Here is a 22,329-nt window from a genome sequence, read left to right on the forward strand (position 1 = left end):
TAGTCATTTGTGACCTGCCAGGTGGGTGCTGGGAGTCAAACCCAAGACCTCTACAAGAGCATGTGGTCTTAACTGCCCCTAGGTTTAACATTTTAAGGAATGACCAACAATTCTTCCAGCAATGTATGAAGGTTCTAATATTTCTACATCCTTGCCCTCCAACACTCATTATTAACCCCTTGATTATAGAAACTCCAGTGGGTACAGTGTAGTACCTCACTGTGGTTCCACTATTTTCCTGGTGACAACATTCTGAAAATCTTTCCATGTGCTTAGTTCAAAAGAGATTTTAATTTTAACCCTAAACTTTTTGAACATCTAGATATGCACTCAAGCTAGACTCAAACTCACAACATAGCCTAGGTTGACTTTGAACTAGATTCTCCTCTACTTCCATAGCCCACTGAGATTAAAGCTTGTTCAGCACTTAATCCTAAAACTTTTCTTTTAAACTTAAATACCTAAATTGTATTAGGGGTAGGGGAAAGTGGGGATCAGAGGGACAACCTGTGGAAGTCAATGTTCTCCTTTTACCACCTGAGGCCCAGGAGTCAGAATCAGGTTGTCAGGCTCGGCAGGAAGTGCCTTTACCTGCTGAGCCATCTAACCAGCCAAATGCTAAACTTAGAGATCTGAGTGAAATAATTCACTAAGTCCACTGATGGGAACTTACACAAACACCAGCAGATACATCCTCATTTGAGGCAATGATTTCTGTAGTCTTGAGAACTGCAAGGGGTCTTCGCTGGGCTTTGAGAGCCTGTGGAAAATCTGTAGCAGGACTGGGAGAAGATACATTTCAGTTAGCACTCTCTGTATCTGTATGCAAAATAATAGCAACCCTGATTCAAGCCTTTTTGGTTATTTGTTGAGATAAGGTTGTATAACGTAGTCCACTTTGGTCTTGAATTCATGCCTATCTCAGCTCATTCTTCCCAGTCCCTGTGTATACCAGTGTCTGGCTACTCTCACTCCCAGACTAAAATACTGGGAAAACATGGCCGAATGGGTGACCATGCTTTTGTGGTGCACGCCTGCTAACTTGAGCTCCATCCCAGAGAACCAATGGTAGAAAAACATACTCAATTTAAAGTTTTCATATAAAAAAAAAAAATTACAAAATTTTTCAAAGAATTTAAAATAAGATCTGGTGGTGGCAGCACATGCCTTTAATCCTAGTACTTTGGAGACAGGTGGATCTCTGTGAGTTTGAGGCCAGCCTGGTCTACAGAATGAGTTCCATGAAGTTCTACAAAGAAACCCTGTCTTAAGAAAAAAAAAAGAATTTAAGATAAAGATCCAGAGAAATGACTCAGCGGTTAAGAGAACTGATGCTCTTGCAGAGGGCCTGGGCTCGCTTGTTAGTACCGTTCTGATACCCTTTACTGGATATCGTGGGCTTGTGTAGAGACACATGCAGGCAAAACACCCAAATAAAAATATCTTTATTTAAACTTTCAAAAATCTAAAATTTTAATTGAAAAACGTACTTATACAGGAAGATCTATTCCTAGCTCCCTCCCCCAAAATAAACAACAAAATCAAACCTTTTGTCCTTTCCGTCTGAAAGAAACTCATCAAAAATGGAGAAAGGCATGCTGGGACCTATAGAAAGAGAAATGGGTTTTGGGAGTGTTTGATTCTTCAAGAAAACTATAGAAATAAATTAATGTTGTGTTGTTCGAAAGAAAAAGCACTATTGAAAAACACAGTAATTCTGTATGTATGCGCGTGTCTTGTGTGTGGTTAAGTTCACGCACATCAGTGAGTACACACGTATGAAGAGGACAGAAAGGAACATTCCAGCCTGGAGCTGCATAGCCTGTGCTGGAACCCAACCTGGGTCCTCTGCAAGCAGCACGCACTCCTAACCACTAAGGCATCTTCCTAGCCTCTGGTTTGTTTTTATAATGAAAAAGTTAAGACATATAAAAATAGATACCATTTCATAATAATCACCTAGACATGCATGACTGTACTTCATCTATGTTCCCAGCAATGCTACTACTTCCCAAACGTGGCCCTAAAGATCCAGAACACTTCATTTCATCTGTAATATTTCAATGTCTTTGTAAGCCTTTTAAAAGGTTCTTTTTATTAACTAAGAAATAATATCTACATAACTAATAATTTCTGAACAGTCAGTTCTATATTTTAGTAATTGTTTACAATGTTTTTTAAATGTGTTTGAATTGGAAATACATAATGAGATCTGTATGTTGTCAATAATCCAAAGTCTCTAAAGCTTTCCCTCTGGACCTGGTGATATGCTCAGATGAGAGGATCTTGCCAGCACAGCTGACAACCGGAGTTCGATCCCTGGAACTGACCTGACAGAGGAATCGACTCCTGAAAGCTGTCCTGACCTCTGCATATGTGCAAGGACATGCATGCACACACATATACAAATAGATAAATATGGGGAAAAAAACACCTTAAATCTTATTTATTCACTTCCTTCCTTCCTTCTTTCTTTCTTTCTTTCTTTCTTTCTTTCTTTCTTTCTTTCTTTTTTGATTTTGAGACAAGGGTTTCTCTGTAGTTTTTGGTGCCTGTCCTGGAGCTAGCTCTTGTAGACCAGGCTGGCCTCAAACTCACAGAGATCCGCCTGCCTCTGCCTCCCTAGTGCTGGGATTAAAGGCGTGCCCACCACCGCCTGGCGATATTCACGTTTTTACTACTTAAAACATTTTAGTATGTTCTGAAGTCTTGTGTTTAATATTTACATATGTGTGAGCAAGCATGTGGTGGTCAGAGAAAAACTCGTGGACGTCGGTTCTCTCCTTCTACCACGTGGTCTCAAGTCACTGTACTCGGTGGCAAGGGCCTTTACTGGTTCTGACGTCATTTGTTACTTATATTTTTTATAGATTACATTTTTTTTGGATAGCTTTTATATAACAATCATGTGAAAAGAAACTGAGAGGGAAAATGTATAATCTTTTTTGACGCAGCTTAACAGATGGGAAGCCTAATATTTTTAACATATTTTAAGGAGAAAAGAAACCAATCTGTAGCTGGAGAGAAGGCTCAGTGGTTAAGAGCACTGGCTGTTCTTCCAAAGGAGCCCAGTTGAGCCAGATTCAATTCCTAGCACCCACATGGTAACTCACAACTCTCTGTAACTCCAGTTCAGACATTCTCATACATGCATGCAAAATAACGAATGCACATTTTAAAAAATTAATAAAGTGAATTTTAAAAAACAAGAGCTAGTTGGTGGTGGCACACACCCTTAATCTCAGCACCTGGAGGCAGTGGCAGGTGGATCTCTGTGAGTTTGAGACTAGCATGATCTACAGGGCAAATTCTACAGAGAAGCCCTGTATCAAAAAAAAGAAAAACAACAACAACAACAAAAAACAAACAAACCACCAGTCTGGGGCTGGAGAGATGGCTCAGAGGTTAAGAGCACTACTTGACCTTCCAAAGGTCCTGAGCTCAATTCCCGGCAACCACATGGTGGCTTACAAGCATCTATAATGATATCTGGTACCATCTTCTGGCCCACAGTCATACATGCAAGCAGAACACAGCATCCACAATAAAGAAAGAAAGAAAGAAAGAAAGAAAGAAAGAAAGAAAGAAAGAAAGAAAGAAAGAAAGAAAGAAAGAAAGAAAGAAGGAAGGAAAGAAGGAAAGAAGGAAAGAAAGAAAGAAAGAAAGAAAGAAAGAAAGAAAGAAAGAAAGAAAGAAAGAAAGAAAGAAAGAAAGTCAGTCAGTCAAAGAGCCAATCTGAATGTTCAGGACCTAGCCCTCTTCAGGAGCTCCTTCCCCCACAGGGCTGGTTGCTGGTCCTGCTAACATTTGCCTAAGTGCATAGTATAAAAGTGGAGATTTGAAAAATAATTATTTTGCATGTGCATCAATCTCTGCGTAGTCACGTGTGTGTCTTCATGACCGTGTGAAGGGGTTGGGATAACCTTCTACACTGTGAAGACATGTGTTTCACCTCACCTGCCTAAGGCACCTTCTGATTGGTTTAATAGAGTTTAACAGTCGATAGCTAGGCAGGACTTCCAGACAAGAGACAGAACTCTGGAAAAGAATCTGAGGCAGGAAGTTTGCCATTCAGATGCAAGATGAAGTCAGACATATGGTATCAGAAGTAACGAGCCACGTGCAAGAACACAGATTAATATAAACAGGATATTTAAGTTTTAAGAGCTAGTTGGGGAAAAGCCTAAGTTAGGACCAAGCTTTCAAAATTGATAAGAAGTCTGTCATTACTCGGGAGCGACACTAAAAGACCTGCTACATGAGGGTCAGTGGGTTCTGGGAAACAAACAGGTTGCTGGGCAGCTCAAAGTAGTGAGAAATCTTATGAAAATATTCTCTCAAATCATATATAATGAATTATATGTGCTTATAATGAGTTCCATTATTTAAAGACCAAACAAGACTCTATGCACACTCTGCCCTCTTTTACTATAATTAAGGTGGTAGCGCACACCTTTAATCCCAGTACTTGGGAGGCAGAGGCAGGCAGATTTTCGTGAGTCCGAGGCCAGCCTGGTCTATAAGAGCTAGTTCCAGCACAGGCTCCAAAGCTACAGAGAAACTCTGTCCCGAAAAAATAAAAACAAAAAAACAAAAAACAAAAAAGAAAAGCATTTACTGTTACATAGTACATTTATTGCCAGTGTCCCTCGCAATGTGTCAAATACAGCTTACCTTTAGAGTCAGGCTGTTCTTGCAAAATGCTTTTAGCTGGTGAGGTTTCCCTGTGAAGAAATTTTTTTTTTTTTTTTTTTTTTTTAAATAAAGAAATGTGCTTACTACCCACAGGAAGAGCCTTCTGTTTAGAGACAGATCCCACCCTGTCCAAGGCAGCCTTAACTAACTACAGTGGGGATGGATGGTCGTGACACAAAGAAGACACACGAGTGTGAACAGCAGTTATCGTGTGTGTCAAGTTTTTGAGTGTTGATTTGACTGTATAAATTCAATGTACATAGCACCGGGTTCATACGGACATTTCACACACGTATGTAATGTACTTTAAGTATGTAAAGTATAGTTCTCCACTCCACCTTTGTTTTCCTGAGATAAGGTCTTACTATGTAGGCTAGACTGGCTTTGACGATCGAGTCACTCTGCCTTAGCCGCTTGCATTTTTATTCTTTGTGGGGGGACAGGGCCTTATGTATCCCAGGCCAATCTCAAAGGCTACTAGCCTTGAATTCCTGACCCATTGCCTTCATCTACGTAGGGTTACAGGATGTACCACTGTGCATGTACAGGCTCTAGAAACACTGGTTTTTATTTTCACCAAGGAACAGACAGTACCATATATCCTTTCATTAGCACAAAACCTTATGTTAAAATTTGTAAAACTCATGTCTCAGTACTGTCAAGAAATGAAGGAGCCTTCAAGTCACCAGAGCCCACAGTGTATCCTACGGTTTGTGAGCACCATGCCTTCCACGAGAGTGGTCTTACCTGGATTGAGAGCTTGGTGGGCAGACAGAGCGGGACAGAGACACTCCCAGCATTTCCTGAGGCTGTGAAGCAATCTGCAGTCTGGCTGCCTCCTCTGTAGGCACCTTCTCTTCTTGCTGCTTACATTAACATAAATAAAGCCAATGTCCCTCTCATACAGAAAATGCTATTTCTACACTCCAGTGCTAACATTTGCTTTATCACCTTCTTCTAGACATCTGCCAGCCACATCAGATGCCAGTACCACAAAAGCACTCCAATAATCTAGGGTCCTGGTCAAACTGGTACTTTATATTCAACTGGGCAGTGGCAAGTATATATTGAATTTTAAAAACTAACCCCATTTTAACAGACCATGACTAAAATATAAAGTTAATATCAGAATTAATAAGAATATAATCAAGAAGTCAGTGAATTACATCACTTATTTTACATGTCATAAATCCCATTTGAAACCACTTGTTAAACTACTTTCCGGCTAGTAGTAACTAGAAAACTAACAAAAAAGAAAGTATTTTTTAGGTTGGGCATGTAGATCAAAGACAGAATTCTGGCCAGGTATGCCTGAGTTTTCTGTATTAAAAAAAATAGCAAAATTTTTTACCTGGTCCCCAGCTCTTCCCTGCTGAATAGTCTGGATTTCCTTTAGCTTTCTCTCCATCTCCTCAATCTGTTTCTGCATTTCTTCCCTCTTCTTTGCACTGGTCAGCAGTTCGGCTGCAAACAGTGAAGTTAGCTCAGACATTCCCCCCTCACAACAATCCCTCCTAGAAAGACTGCCTCCAGCTCACAGCCTCATTAACACTGATGAAAATGGAAAAGGGGAAGCGAGTCCTCAATTTGAGGTGGGGTATCCATTCTTTGATATATGTAATCAGGATAAAAAGCAACACCTATCATGCACAAGTACAACGAAAAATAGGTTCCAATGATACCAAGTCCTTGGCCATATGATGCTAACACCCAGATATGGCAGAAACACACAAAGAAATAAGAAAGTCATTTAGCATTCTAAGCTAGCTTGGACTACAAAGCTAAAGTTTCTCAAAAGCACTAAAGGTATTTATACGTAAAAGAGGGCAGGGAATATAGCTTAATGGACAGAGTGCTTGCATATCACAACCCTGGAACGGCAGTACTTAGGAGGTAGAGGCAGAATGCTCCAAAATCAAAAATCATCAAATACACAGTAAGCTCAAGGCCAGTCAAAGTTACACGAGACTATTTCTCAAATTAGCAAGCAAAAACAAGAAACCACCAAAATAAAGTGGGGGGATGGTGCAAGGGGGCAACACACAGGACTGAGGCTCAGTACTCAGTACAGCACCAAACATGGGGTGGTGTAAAACTGTTTACAGTGGATGAAGGTATGAAGGTCATGGCTATTAAAGACCAGTGACCAGGAATCATTTTGATAAAGTGCCATGATAAAGCTAAAACCTGAATGATGGAAGATCAGTCACACAAGACCTGGGCAAAGCTTGTCCACACAGGAAGACTCAGAGGACAGCCAGCTTGCTTGGAGCACAGGAAGAGGGAAGGCAGTAAAAGGTGGGGCTGGAGAACAAATGGCACTGGGTTTGGCACACGGGCTTCTGAAGACCAGGACCAGAGTTGTTCGACAAGAAAACCAGGAATGTCTCAGAGAACACTGGGCAACAAAGACTGGCTCTCCTTTCAAGGCAGTCTAGGGATGGGAGGACGGATCAGTGGTAGAGAGCGTGCCATGCAAGCACAAGGACTGGAGTTTAGATTCCTAACACCCAAGTAAATGCTGGCCCACTTGTAACCCCAGTGCTTGGAAGGTGGGGAGAGGAGTGTCCCCAGAGCGAACTGGCTGGCCAGAGCAGTGTCTACGTGAGCTCTGGCTTATCAACACACTACCTCAATGAAGAGGCAGAAAGTGATGGTGGAAACACCCAGTGCCAACCATGTCAACCTCAGGTCTCCCACACAACAGCGCAAACATGTGAGACATACACAAGTATTCATGTGTGCTGGCAGTGGCACTAATTAAGAAGGATTAGGAAATGTGGCCTTGCTGGAGGAAGTGTGTCAATGGGGTAGGCTGTGGCATTTCAAAAGCCTAAGCCAGGCCCATTGTGTCATGTCCTGCTGCCTGAGAGTCAGGATGTACAACTCTCAGCTCCTGCTCCAGCACCACGTCTGCCTGCATGCTTCCGCCACAATGGTCATGGACTAACCCTCTGAAACCGTAAACCAGCACAAATTAATGTTTTCTTTTTTAGAGCTGCCTTGGTCATGGTGTCTCTTCACAGCAACAGAACAGTGACTAAGTCAGAATGCAAACCCGTACTCTCCCCACACACACGCACACAGGAGAAAAATTAAAGAGGGCTGGAAGATGACTCAGTGGCTAAGTCTTTGCCACCCCAAGATAATAATTCTGACAACCTGAGTTCACTCTCCAGAGCCCACCTAAAGGTAGAGAAACAATTAAATGTCGTCATCCTCTGTATCCCGAGTGCTTGTATGTGCTCCCCTCCCCTGAACAATGAGTAAGTTTTTGTTTTTGTTGTTTTTGTTTTTTTTTTTTTTTAAGAAAAATAAGTTTGCTCTTTGGTGAAGTAGGAAGATGAGCTAATGGCTCATGGGGATAAAAAGGAGCTTAAAAAACCATGGGAATAAAAAGAACATGGGGAAAAAAGAACTTAAAAAAACCATGGGAATCCATGTGCCTAATGATAACAGGAGAAACAGAAAAATGCTGGAGGGAAGAAAACCTGTCCAGGCAAACACTTGAGAAATGCACATAGTATTTCCAGAAAGAATGCCAGGGACGGTGAATGGACAGAGATGGCAAGTAAGACAGCAGACCTGACAGAGAGATGCTTCAGTTCTTTCAATGAACTAAGGGAGAAAATCAGAGCTGCAGATGTAAGACTTGACAATGTGAGAGCAGACTAAATTTATCCACACTCCGCACTAACGCTCAGCTTGGGGGTTTATTCAGCTGAGAATAAAATGCATCCCATCACATATTGATATAGAGGTATGAACTAGAAGTTTTCCTTAGAAAAACAATTTTATCTAGGTACCTCCTCCTTATTTAGTCCTTGTTGACAGGCTCTTTAGGGGTTTTGGCAGTGTTTTCTGTGCCACAGACTGACTGACCCCAGGTCTTGACACATGCCAGACAAGCACCTTAGTACCAAGCTTCGCCTTCCAGCTCAGAGCCTATTTTAAAAACTTTGTATTATTATTGTGTGTGTGATGTGCCTGCACAGGAGACGACTCTATGGCGTCGGTTCCCTCTTTCCACCTTTATGAGGTCCTGGGGTCAAACTCAGGTCACCAGGCTTGTGCAAGTTCCTTTACTCAGTAACCATCGTACAAAGCCCCAGTTCCTGTTTTTATTTTATCTCTTTAACACTTATGTGTAAGGATGTTTTCCCTGCATATACCTGTGTACTACTTGTGTACCTGGTGCCAGAGGCCAGAGAGGGTGTCAGATCCCCAGGCACCAGAGTTAAGGTAACTGTGTTCTGATGTGTGTGCTAGGTAGAGAGCCCGGGTCTGCTTAAGAGCAGCTAATGCCCTGGACTTCTGAACCATTTCTCCAGGCCTTCAGTTACTGATTTTAAAAAGGCGACACTCAGTCTAGTGTAGTACGACACACTTTTAATCTCAGCACCCGAGAGGCTGAGGCCAGCCTGGTCTACACAGTGAGATGAGACCTTGCCACAAAAACAAAAAGGCCTCACGCAGCTGGCCCCTTGCTTTGCAACCATGTCTCCTTCCCACATTGGCACATAGGGCCCACTCTTCAATATATCATTTGAGATTTATTTTATCCTCTTGTGCTAGTGCCCTAAGGTCTTCAATATCCACTTTCCTATTCGTCAGTTAATTCTGTCCCTCCTAACACCTGAACTATTGTGGAATTACCAACCCTTATGTATACTGTGTAGATATATACCTCTATGATTGCTTTAATAAACAAGCTGACTGGCCAATAGCTGAGCAGGATGAAATTAGGTGGGAAAGCCAAACTGAGAGTGACGGGATGAGGAAGGGTGGAGTGTGAGAAGTCGCCAGCAAACCTCTGAGGAGGCAGAACGTATAGAAAATGAGGTAACAAAGCTGGAGAGATGGCTCAGCAGTTAAGAGCATTGCCTGTTCTTCCAAAGGTCTTCAGTTCAATTCCCAGCAACCACATGGTGGGCTCACAACCATCTGTAATAAAGTCTGGTGTCCTCTTCTGGCTCGCAGGTTTACACACAGACAGAACATTATATACATAATAAATAAATAAATTTTAAAAAAGAAAAAAAGAAAAAGAAAATGAGGTAACAAGGCATGAGCTACATGGTAAAACATGGATAAGAAATATGGGTTAATTTAAATGTAAGAGTTAGCAACAAGCCTGAGCATTGGCCAAACATTTGTAATTAATATTAAGCCTCTAAGAGTTTCAGAGTGGCTGCTGGACAGGAAAGCCCCACCTACACTGAAGAGATAGCTCCAGAGCAGGAACTGTTTTCTGTTCCCCTCAATTTCCAAATCTTCCATTAATTTCAGAATGAGATTATTTGAAGAAATAATATAAGTCAATAAGTGACTGAGAGCCGGGCGGTGGTGGCGCACGCCTTTAATCCTAGCACTCGGGAGGCAGAGGCAGGCGGATCTCTGAGTTTGAGGCCAGCCTGGTCTACAAGAGCTAGTTCCAGGACAGGCTCTAGAAACTACAGAGAATCCCTGTCTCGAAAAACCAAAAAAAAAAAAAAAAAAAAAAAAAGTGACTGAGCGATGCCTGAATATGTTAATATAAATAAACTGCCAGAGAAATTGAGGCTGAGCATTTCAGACAACACTAAGGTTAGGTACTTAAGGAGGAGTGCACCTACATGCACACCGGGTCATGGCTGCCTGCTTCTGTGGTGAAATGGGGTGCCCCTGCAGTCTGACCACCTTTTCTTCTTCTACTCTTGGGCACAGACTCTGTTTTCTCGGAGGCAGCAATGGGAGCTCAGCATGTGTACAGTATACATCACACAAAGGTACAAGTAATGGAGGCCATCTCTCTTAGACTTGAACAACACACACACCTTCCCTTTGCTCTTTCAGTTTCTTCCGGAACACTTCAGCTCGGATCTCCTCGAAGGAGAACTCGCCGACTCCAGCATAAACCTTTTCCTTACAGTACATCACCTTCTCCTTCCTCTCCTCAGGCCCTTGATGGTGACTCTGAACCCTCTGCAGGGGGTCTCCGTCCTCCTTCCTGGGCTTTCTGGTGCTGAGGACATGGTTGATACTAGGTTCAATTTTACACGGTGTCCTAAGGAAGCGAAACAATTATCATTCACCCCAAAGTCAAATGAGTTTTTTTTTTTTTTTTCTGTAGCTTTGGAGCCTGTTCTGGAACTACCTCTTATAAACCAGGCTGGCCTCGAACTCACAGAGATCCACCTGCCTCTTCCTCCCCAGTGCAGGGATTAAAGGCGTGCGCCACCACCGCCCGGCTCAAATGAGTTATGTCTTATGTATTTTGCCCAAACAGATGGACAATGACAGCCTTGAGACTATATGTGATTCTTTTCTGAAACAAAAACAAAGGAAGTAAGATTTTAAAACGGGACTAAAAATAACCCACAAAAATCGCCAGTAATTACGTTCTAGAGCTCAGTGGCAGAGCATGTGCTTACACTGATCAAGACAGAGTCTGGCCCCAACACTAGGGTGGAGAGGTATGAGTCCTGAGGACCACCTATGCCTTTAAGAAAATTAGTAGTGACTTAGGGCCATCAAGTTCAAAAGACCATACACCGAAACTTTTTAAACAAAAAAACACACACACACCAAAAAAAAAAAAAAAAAAAAAAAAAGCCTTTTGTTTTATAAGCTAGTTGGCTCAGGTGTTTTTGACAAGGACAGAAAGTTAACACAGGTAGGTTTGAGAAATTTCTTAACTTATGAAGAACAACCACAAATCATAAAGAAAAACCACTTGACTGGGCATGAGGGTGCTTGAGTATAATCCTAGCATTTGAGCTGTCCTCTGACCTTCACATGTGTGCAACAGCATGCTCCCCCCCACCCCAGAAGCCACATGCCTAGCATTCTAGCATCAGGGAGGCAACCGCAAGATCTCTGTGAGTTCAAGGCCAGCCTGGCCTACATAGTAAGTTTCAGGACACCCATGGTACATAGTAAGACCTGTCTTTTAAAAAAAAAAAAAAAAATCAAATTTAAAAAATAGAATGGCATAAAGCTAAATATCAATTCTATAAAGGTTCCAATGGCTTCCTTTGTTTTATGTTTGGTTCAGGGAGAATTTTTGCTCAGAACTACATTGGCTTTGTAATTCTATGGTACCTATCACACAGTGTGAGGGATAAATTAGCCAGCAGAGTCTGGCGTGGTATTGCGGGTCTTTAATCTCAGCACTCAGAAGGTAAACAGGTGGATCTCCATGAATTCACGGTTAGCATGGTCTACACAGAGACCGTCTCACATCTGAGCTGCGAGGAAACTCTTACACTGAAACAGACTTGAACCTAGTACTAGAACTCACAACCTAAAGATCAGACGAAAGCTTGAGCTGATTATCTGTCATTTGCCCTGATTTTTCTTATAACAAAAATATTAGGGGGCTGGAGTTGGTTCAGCAATTAAGAGCACTTCTTCTTGCAGAGGACCTAGGCTTGAAATCCCAGCACCCACATGGTAGCTCACACTGCCTGTAGCTGCAGTACCAGCAAATCCAGCCCTCTTCTGGCCTCTATGAACACCGGGCATGCATGTGGGACACACATACATCCAGGCAAAACACACAAACACACTAAAAAAAAAAATTAAATCTAAAAAACAAAAAATATTTTTCAAAGTATTAAGGATCAGGAAGGAGAAAAGAGACCCCTTCCAATTATTGTCAGCAATGAAGCAGCATGCTTCACTTAACCGCAGGGGCTGTGTCTGTCACAGCAATAACCATAAACCTAATTAAGTTCATGGCCGTTGTTCAGCTCTAGCGTGCACACACAGTGAACACAGAGGACACCACAGATGCCATTGGAACCATCTAAGAGGCACCTATTATTTTAAGGTGTGTGACTTTCGTTTATGCGGCATTTGTTTCTCTGTGAAGCTGTGATTCTGCACCTGTCTAAAACACTTGATGATCTAATAAAGAGCTGAATGGCCAATAGCGAGGCAGGAGCAAGGATAGGCATGGCTGGCAGCAGAAAGGATAAACAGAAAGAGAAAGGAGGAAAAGAAGGGCACTGGGGGCCAGTCACCCAGCCAGCCACAGAGAAGAAGAAAAGTAAGATAAGGAAAAAGCCTGGAGGCAACAGGTAGTTGGAATAATTTAAGATAAAGGTTGGCAAGAAACAAGCCAAACTAAGGCTGGGCACTCCTAACTAAGAATAAGCCTCTGTGCGTGATTTATTTGGGAGCTGGGTGGTGGACCTCCCACAAAGAGAAAAAAGAGCAAAAATATCACACAACACCTCTGCCAGCCTTAGTAATTCCCATGGCAAACGATCTGAAGGCACTCACATGACCGTCTGTTGAGCGCTCTCTTCCACATAGGGAGTAAAGCTGGGAAGCGAAGGGAACACGGCTGCTGCAGAGGCTGAATTGCCATGAGGCTAAAAATGAAGAAAGAATTAAAATGATTATTCTATATACTATCACAATTTATGCAGATAATCTCTAAATAGTAAAGAAGTTAAGTGATATTAAAATAGTCAGGGAGGATGGTGTATGACTATATGCTAAGGCATAGAAAGCTGAGGCAGGAGCGCGGAAAGCTGAAGGCCAGTCTGGGCTACAGAAGTTCAAGGTTAGGCTAAGCTAAATAAAGGCCAACTCAAACAAATAAACAAACAAAGCAAACAACAACAAACCAAGACAGATGAATCTGACATCTTCACTAGACTGACAAATAGTCTGAGTCCTTACCCTGTATTCCAAGGGTCGGTCTGTGTTCCACGGGCCTGGCTGTAGCTCATTCTCTTTGTCCCTTGGGACGGGGGGTGCCTTCCACGGCTCGACTACAGGTTTAGGTAACTCTGCCCTAGAAGTGCTGTCAGCATTTTCATCAAAAACAGTGATCCTGCAGTTACTGTGCAGCTGCTGAGGAACTGCAGTCTGGAACCCTCTGCTCTGACCTGGAGCTGGGAGAAACATTAGGAACACATCATGTAAGAGCTTTGATTATCAACTTAGATGGATATAAGATATACACAGTCTGCTCCAATTAAGGGGGATGCTTCTACCACAGAGTCAAAATGAGATTGAAAAGTTTATTTTTTTTTCTTGAAAAACCTTAAATTGGGGTGAGGAGATGGCTCGGCAGTTAAGAGGACATACTGCTCTTGCAGAGAGACCTGAGCTGAGTTCCTAGCGCCCACATGGGGTGGCTCATAATCACTGTAATTCTAGGAACCCTCCTCCGGCCTCCATGGGTACCTGCACTCAACATGCACGTAATCTAAATACAGATCCACAAACATACTAATACTTAAAAATAAATCTTAATTTCCTTTCTCATGTCCTCCCTCCTTCTGCTCTTCATCTGGACCTTGGGAGCTCAGTCCAGTGCTCCAATGTGGTTCTCTGTCTCTATCTCTATCCATCTCCGGATGAAGGTTCTATGGTGATATGCAAGATATTCATCAGTGTGGCTATGGGATAAGGCCAATTCAGGCTCCCTCTCCTCTGCTTCCCAAGGCCCTAGCTGGGGACATAATTCTTGGACACCTGGGAACCTCTTAGAGCCAAGTCTCTTGTCAACCCTAAAATGGCTCCCTTAGTTAAGATATCTTCTTCCCTGCTCCCATATCCAGTCTATCTCCATCTCAACCATCCCATTCTCCCAAGCTCTCCCCAATCTTCCCCTTCTCCCTTCTCTCTCCCCCTCTCTCCTTCCCCCCAACCCACTCCCACGCTCCCCACTTTTGTCCGGCGATCTTGTCTACTTCCAATATCCAGGAGAATAAATATATAAGTTTTCTTTGGGTTCACCTTCTTATTTAGCTTCTCTAGGATCCCGAATTATAGGCTCAGTGTCCTTTGTTTACGGCTAGAATCCACTTATGAGTGAGTACATACCATATTCATCTTTTTGGGTCTGGGTTATCTTACTCAGTAAAGTGTTTTCTATTTCCATCCATTTGCATGCAAAATTCAAGATGTCATTGTTTTTTACCACTGAATAGAATTCTAATGTGTATATGTGCCACACCTTTTTTATCCATTCTTCTATTGAGGGGCACCTAGGTTGTTTCCAGGTTCTGGCTATTACAAATAGTGCTGTTATGAACATAGTTGAACAAATGCTTTTGTATTATGATTGAGCATCTCTTGGGTATATTCCCATGAGAGGAATTGCTGGATCCTAAGGTAGGTTGACTCCCAGTTTCCTGAGAAACCGCCACACTGATTTCCAAAGTGGTTGCACAAGTTTGCATTCCCAACAATGGATGAGTGTTCCCCTTACTCCACATCCTCTCCAGCATAGGCTATCATTGGTGGTTTTTGATTTTAGCCATTCTGACAGGTGTAAGATGGTATCTCAAAGTTGTTTTGATTTGCATTTCCCTGATCACTAAGGAGGTTGAACATGACCGTAAGTGTCTTTTGGCCATTTGCTTGAGGGGTGTATCCACCCATTGAGACAGTGAGACTGATCTAATGCGAGCTCACCAAGGCCAGCTGGACTGGGACTGAACGAGCATGTGATCATACCGGACTCTCTGAATGTGGCTGACAATGAGGGCTGACTGAGAAGCCAATGATAATGGCACTGGGTTTTGATTCTACTGCATGTACTGGCTTTGTGGGAGCCTAGTCTGTTTGGATGCACACCATCCTAGACCTGGATGGAGGAGGGAGGGCCTTGGACTTCCCACAGGGCAGGACACCCTGACTGCTCTTTGGACTGGAGAGTGAGGGGGAGGGGGAAGAAATGGGAGGAGGTGGAAATTTTTAATAAATAAATTTAAAAAAAAAAAGAAATTCAGATCCAGAGAGGGGTCTAGTCATTAAATTTAAGATCTGGTTCACTGTTGGGTTGAAAACCAGAAAGGAAGCAATGGAAATGTTTCTGAGTCAAGCATTTCAAGCAGCTTGTGTAAATAGTAAAAGAGAAAACGTGGCCTATCTGTGTAACTCTGATAAATGTGTTCGATAGGGAATATGCATTAGTAAAGTTTTGATCTTTCTCAGTAAAAAATAAATAAATAAATAAATCTTAATAAAAGATAGTAATAAATTCTCAATGATCCAACTACTAACATTTTTATACATTTTATCTTATTTTCTTTCCTTTCCCCCTTGTCCTAACACTTCCAGTTTTCTTTAAGATTTATCTTTACTATTATTTTTAATCATGTGTAGAGTGTGGGTCTGCATGCGGTACACACGTGCATGTGCAGCTGCTTACAGAGGCCAGAAGTACTGGGTTGCCTGCAGCTAGACTTACGCACGGCTGTGAGCTGCCTGGTGTGAGCGCTGGGATCAGAACTCAGGTCCTCTGGAAGAACAGCAAGTATATTTAACCCCTGAGCCTTTTCTCCCATCCCCTCTTCAGGGTTTTTGTCTTTATTTTCAAGACAGGGTCTTACTACATAGCTCTGGCTCGCTTGGAACTCACTATGTAGACTAAGCTGGTCTCCAACTCAGATCTGCTTGCCTCTGCTCCTAGCCCCGTGCTAAAGGAGCCCACCACTGCACACGACCCCACATACAGTCTGTTATTCTTTCAGTCAGCATTGTAACATTGCCTAATATTTGTTTAGTTGGTTAGTTTTTATTTTATTTATATAGGGCTTTTCTGTGTAACTGGCTATTCTGAAACCCCATCTGTAGACCAGACTGGCCTTGAACTCAGAGATCCACCTGCTTCTGCCTCCCAAGTGCTAGGATTGAAGGTGTACCCCATCACCACCCAGCAAAGAATGATATTCTTAACTGAGAGTATTGTCTAAGGCGTCAATGCATTTAAGCACGATTTCAATAACACCTACTATACTACCACTCATCTTCTTCCAACCGCAACGCTCAGAAAATGACATCTCTGTGCTCGCTTCAGCAGCACATACACTAAAATTGGAACGATACAGAGAAGATTAGCATGGCGCCTGCACAAGGATGACAGGTAAATCCATGAAGCGTTCCATATTTAAAAAAAAAAAGAAAAGAAAAGAAAATGACACATCTCAAATATCAGGTTTACTCACAGCCACCAGACAAAACCGCCACCTTTGGCTTTCCTGCACCCTATGATATTAGCTTTCTTTTGGCTTTTCTTCTTGCTACCTAGTATTCAGAAAACTAGGGCAGTGTCCACATGTATATTTATGTGTTGCCTTCTTACATAATCTGCCCACCGCAAGAGACTACGGGCTCCAAAACAACACTGAGCAAGCTCACCCTTCAGAGCACCTCCGACTCGGCTGATGGGCGCCTTCGCCATCTTCTTCCCTCTGCTTTTCAGCTCAGCTAGTGTGCTTCTCTGTGGCACAGAGGACCCCAAGGCCTCCTCCTCCTCCTCTTCGTTCTCAAGTGCCGAGAGAGCTTGTCGGGACACTCGGGCCTGGAACTGTCTAAGGTATGACAAAGGACGATCGGCTTTTAATTGAAATGACCAGTTCTCACACAACAAAAGCAGACTAGAGAAAACTGCATATAACTGACCCAGGAGACTTGTTCTCTATGAACAAGGAGAGCAAGCTCAAGACGTAAGGACGTCATAGCTGGACGACTCAGGGTCCATTAAAACATTCGTTTGACCCATTGAAAATACTCTAAAAGTTATCATCAGATTGATCAGAGGATCAGCTAAGACTAGAAAATTGATGAAATTCAGTTTCAAATTAAAAATAAGAATGGCAGAACTGTGGAAAGAGTGAATGAATATATCCAAACGCCCTTCGCCTGGACCCACCAATGGCTAGCTAGTGTCCTGCCACATCCGCCCCTCACCACATACAGCTTTTCTTACAAACCATATGAAAAACATACAACACATCTTACTTTAGCACAGTTGGCAGAAATTTGAAAACAAAACTTCTCTGCTGTTGCTGCTATAATTTTATAATATATTGGAAAAGAAAGAAGTAAATAGATTGTGGTGCTCACTAGGACACAGTACAAGCCTGCAGCCTCGACCTGAAACTCTAAACACATAAAGAGAACCCATGACTCTGGAGGGTCAACAAAGCAGGAGAACTGCGGTGGTGTGGCGCTTAGACACCCTGTGCTTGTTTTCTCTTGTGCTTATCTACTGTGATGGTGATTTGGGAAACCCTACAACTCCTTGAGAAATTCTTTCTGACCAAAGGAACGGAAGCGGGGGATTCTGAGGGCCAGAAACTACTAGAAGAATAGCGGAGAGGAATACGCTGGAGATCGGGAACTCCTAACTCCCCCATGCTCACTCCCGAGCTAAGCACAAAGAAAAGGCCTGGAGAACTGAACTCTGACGTGATCCACTACCCAAGTCTCACACTAGCCCAGCAGCACATGTAGGAGACAGACCCAACAGCACCTCAAAGGACAAAGGCTGAACTGACCATATACAACAACCACTGCCATAGGTTGTGTGACAGTTGGAATTCAGTTGTCTAGGACAATGGGCATCACCGCTCACTCTCCAGAGACTGCCACTAAACAGGATCCAGCACACTATCAGAATAAATGCCCTGCCTGCAACACATTCCTTCACACATAAATTAACAGGAAAATGTGGCTAATTCTCAAGGGAAAATAATGACAAACGCTGACTTCAAGACTGCCCACATGCTGATGCTTTCAGAGCTTTTCATTTCTAAAAACTGTATTCTTTTCAGATTTTAAAATAGTTATTATAACTATGACCCATGAGATAAAAGTAAAAGCATCTAATTTTTAAATCTAATTTTATTTTATACATATGAGTGTTTTGTCTGATATACGCCTGTGTACTCCATGTGTCTGGTACCAGTGGAGGCCAGAAGATGGTGTCAGGTCCTAGAATATAAGTCACCATTGCTGCCAGGAACCAGAATAGACAGATACAACACAAAAAGCTTAATTCATACAATGGAGTTTTTCAAAATTGAAATTTTTTATTCTATTTGATAGTTAAAATAATAATTAATGAGGGCTTGGGTTCCATCTCCCAACACCATAAATTTAAATAAAAAAAATAAAAACTACTTAATCGAGGAAAAAAACACTTGCAAATCCTATATATTACAAAAGCCTTGTAAGGAATTCTTAAAAGCACAATTAAAGGAACTAAACTCAAAAGGTTATAAAAATAAACCATTTTTTAAAATGCTGGAATAAAGGCCATTTTAAGCCTCTAACCCCAGCAATCAGAGGCTGAAGCAGGCAGATCTCAGTGAGTTTGAGGCCAGGACAGTCAGAGCTACACAGAGGAACCCTATCTTGAAGCAAACATACTGTGGCTGTTCTATGACATCCTTGGAACAATACAACTACAGTGTTTGTGAGGGTTAGGGAAGAACAGCACGAGCTCATTCTCTACAGGGTCCAGAATCAGTCCACACTTGAGAATGGTAAAACATGTAACCACACCCAAATGGATTTACCATAAAACAAAAAGAAATCTTTAAAAGCCAAATGGTAACGAAGTAAATGTAACTCAACAGAGCATTCTTTGGATATCTAATCAAGGGTTAAGGCGAGCTTCAGAGAAACCAGCTACCTGTGCTGGGACTGCAGTCTTTCCAGGGGCTCGGCCTTGCGTTCAATCCCTTCCTGGAACACTGCGTCTGCTCTCTTGAAGTTTTCTCTAGCTTCGTATTCTTCAGCCCATGAAATGTAGAACTGGGCAAGGGAGACACCAATCCCCTGGCTGTGTAAGTAGCTGTACAAATCCAAGGGCTCATTGCACAGATGGCCCTGGAACAGCAAAAGTGGTAACAGTCAGTCAAGCCTCCTTCCACTTGTCAACACCCGTGTGTGCCAAACACACACTAGGGAAACTATCTGCAATTCCTGCACTGGGAATATGTATCTATCTTATAATTATATTATAATTAACCCAGTATTAAAATATACTGGAATAAGGACCCAAGAAAGGGACAAGAGTAAGAGATTGACTTGCAAGAAAAAAAGGAAGAGACTGAAAGGCTTCAAACAGGTGACCTTTAGCTGACTGGAGGGGAACTGGTGGTTCCGCAGACAGCAGGGAAGAGTAGGGTGTTCCCTTCACATCTAAGGTGAGTGAAGACAGGAGAAACTCTACCAGGGCAGGGCAAGACGGGGAGTCTGGAGTAAAGGCTGGGACAGGTCTTAAATGTCAGTCCAATTGATTCTGCTTCTATCTGATGATAAATATATTCTGTGCTGAGAGATTTAAAAGCAAAGGCAAGATTTGGTCAAGTCTATATTTAAGGAACTATGTAATTAGGTATAGTAGATAAAATTTTAACTGCAAAAGAGGAAACATTAAAATTTCATACTAGGTTTTGACACATTTCTACATCTCCTAGCCATAAGAAAACTTTATTTTACTGTATTCTTTATATATACATATAAACTATTTATTTGTTTGTTTGTTTATTTATTGGGGACAGTCTCGCTCATAGCCCAGGCTAGCCTGGAACTCAGTATTTAGATCAGGATATCCTTGAACCTACAGTAATTCTCTTGCTTCTGCCTCTCAAGTGCTGGCATTACAGACAGATCCACCACAGCTGGCCTCAAATTTTTATTGAGCAATACTTCAATGTCATTTAACACATAAAAACAATAGTTAGAATAAGTAGTTAATTCACACTCAGAATAAATAGCAAGCCTCCATTGTTTGTATTATTAGACTGACATCACAGTGCAATTAGTTACGCCACTAAACTACTAGAAAAGAACTCGAATCAGAGTTTAAGCTTGCTCTATCGGAGCATTACAGCACACTGCTGTGAGCCTGCTCTTGCTGAAAGCACACACTGCAGGAAGATAAGGAGGAGTGTTGGGGGGATCAACACCTAGGGAGAGGACAGGAGGAGAGGAAGTAGAGGCTTTAAAGCAGACTCCAGGGCCACATGGGGAGAGTTCATAGGCTAGGATGACCTAATGGGGTTTTGGCAGTAAAGATAGGAAGGCCTGGCCTTAGGCCCTTTCCATGTGGAAATACCCAAAGAGCACTGAGCACTGACAGCTGGGAATTAGGCAGCAGCACTTCAGAGTGGTTGGAGACCACGTTCTTCTGCTGAAAGGTTAAGGAGAGCAGCTGGGCCCAGCACACAGTATTATCACAGTTAAAAGAATGAGTAGAGAAATGGATCCAAGCACTACACAGCCTGGCGGCCCCAGTAGCCACAGCAATTACAAGAATCACTGGCCATGCTTCTGTGACTGCTCAGTCAATGCCAGCGCTCGAGAGGGAGAAGCAACAGGCCAGCCTAGACATGAGTGAGGCCATGCCTCCTCCTTCTGTCTGTGTGCTGGTGTACCAGTGTGGATAGGCGCACATGGGGGTAGAGACAGGCGTCTTCCTCCATAATGACTGTATCTTTTGAAACAAGGGCTTTCACTCAACCTGGAGCTCACTGGTTCTGCAAGCCTGGCTGACCATTGAGCTCGGGGGAACTCCCCCACACCAGGACTGCAGATGCTTTGCATGAGCGCTGGGATCAGGACTCAGGGCCTTCTGCTTGTACAGCAAGCCCTTCAACAACCAAGCCACCTTTCTAGTCCCTCTAGGAGGTTAAGGGACAAATGTAAAATGCATGAAGAGATTCTTTTAAAAATTTTTATTTATTGAGCAAAATTAGAAGTTGTTTAAATACAGGAAAATTGGTTAACAAACTAGAGAATGTTAATTAATGTAACACTATGCATCCATTTAAAAATAACTGAAGCAGTCTGAGGAGATGGCTCACTTGTAAAATACACTGTAACACACAAAGGAAACAAACCCCTAGAAGTCAAATTATGCTAAAAGTAATCAGTTGCTTTCTAAGAGGAATATACAAATTAAAAATGCTAAAATTTAGTACATCACACTTTGTACAAGAGTCTATCATCTGTTCCTAACCTAAAATACTAGACCAGGTGCTTCTGTCTTCCTGTACCTTCCCTGTAACAATTTAACATATGCAGCCTTTTGGAATGTTGCTGCTACACTTACACTCAATGTTTCGAACTTAGCTTCTCTAATAAAATAGGCCCCACAAAGGTAGAAAGCACTGCTGCCTACAAATATCCTTGTTTCTTGCCAGAGTTTTATGGGACTAGTCTGGAATAATGAATGATGTAGGAGTGTTTCTATCTATCTGCTGTTTCATTGGCTAATTAATAAAGAAACTGCTTGGCCTGATAGGTTAGAACATAGGTGGGTGGAGTAGACAGAACAGGATGCTGGGAGTAAGGCAGATGCCTCGGGCAATCGCCATGCCTCTCTTCTCTGGGACAATCGCCATGCCTCTCCTCTCCGCGAGGCAGGTTAAGATCTCTCCTGGTAAGCCACCCCTTGTGGTGCTACACAGATTACTAAATATGAGTTAAAGCAAAATGTAAGACTTAGTAAGAGGCTAGAGCTAATGGCCAGGCAGTGTTTAAATGAATACAGTTTGTGTGTTGTTATTTCGGGTGTAAAGCTAACCATGTGGGACGAAAAGCAGGCCTGCCCGCAGCTCATCACTACAATGAAATACTCCATTTAAATTTTTTTTTATTTGACAAATGTGAACTAAATCAAACATCCCATCTAAAAAAAATTTTTTTTTTCGAGACAGGGTTTCCCTGTAGTTTCTAGAGCCTGTCCTGGAACTAGCTCTTGTAGACCAGGCTGGCCTCGAACTCAAGAGATCCGCCTGCCTCTGCCTCCCGAGTGCTGGGATTAAAGGCGTGCGCCACCACCGCCCGGCCTAAAAAATTTTTAACCTTATTTTATTTTGGATTTTGGAG

General features: G+C 42.5%; 1 protein-coding gene and 1 non-coding gene across 2 annotated transcripts in view; one reads left to right on the forward strand and one right to left on the reverse strand.

The window, feature by feature from the left end:
- The window catches only part of Bub1b (BUB1 mitotic checkpoint serine/threonine kinase B), a 54,760-nt gene that overhangs the window by 19,774 nt on the left and 12,657 nt on the right, over positions 1–22,329 (reverse strand). Inside the window, exons 5-14 of the mRNA XM_038330824.1 lie at positions 19,124–19,320; positions 16,843–17,015; positions 13,369–13,583; positions 12,964–13,055; positions 10,512–10,741; positions 6,047–6,159; positions 5,443–5,558; positions 4,675–4,724; positions 1,548–1,605; positions 674–782 (exon numbers count right to left, since the gene is read on the reverse strand). Coding sequence (XP_038186752.1) covers positions 674–782; positions 1,548–1,605; positions 4,675–4,724; positions 5,443–5,558; positions 6,047–6,159; positions 10,512–10,741; positions 12,964–13,055; positions 13,369–13,583; positions 16,843–17,015; positions 19,124–19,320 — 1,353 coding nt within the window. The remainder of the gene's footprint in view (positions 1–673; positions 783–1,547; positions 1,606–4,674; positions 4,725–5,442; positions 5,559–6,046; positions 6,160–10,511; positions 10,742–12,963; positions 13,056–13,368; positions 13,584–16,842; positions 17,016–19,123; positions 19,321–22,329) is intronic.
- Positions 16,489–16,595, forward strand: LOC119816004. The gene has a single exon (XR_005285663.1). It is a non-coding gene; the product is annotated as a U6 spliceosomal RNA (small nuclear RNA).

Source organism: Arvicola amphibius, chromosome 5, assembly GCF_903992535.2.
Source record: "Arvicola amphibius chromosome 5, mArvAmp1.2, whole genome shotgun sequence".
In the NCBI taxonomy this organism is placed as follows: Eukaryota; Metazoa; Chordata; class Mammalia; order Rodentia; family Cricetidae; genus Arvicola; species Arvicola amphibius.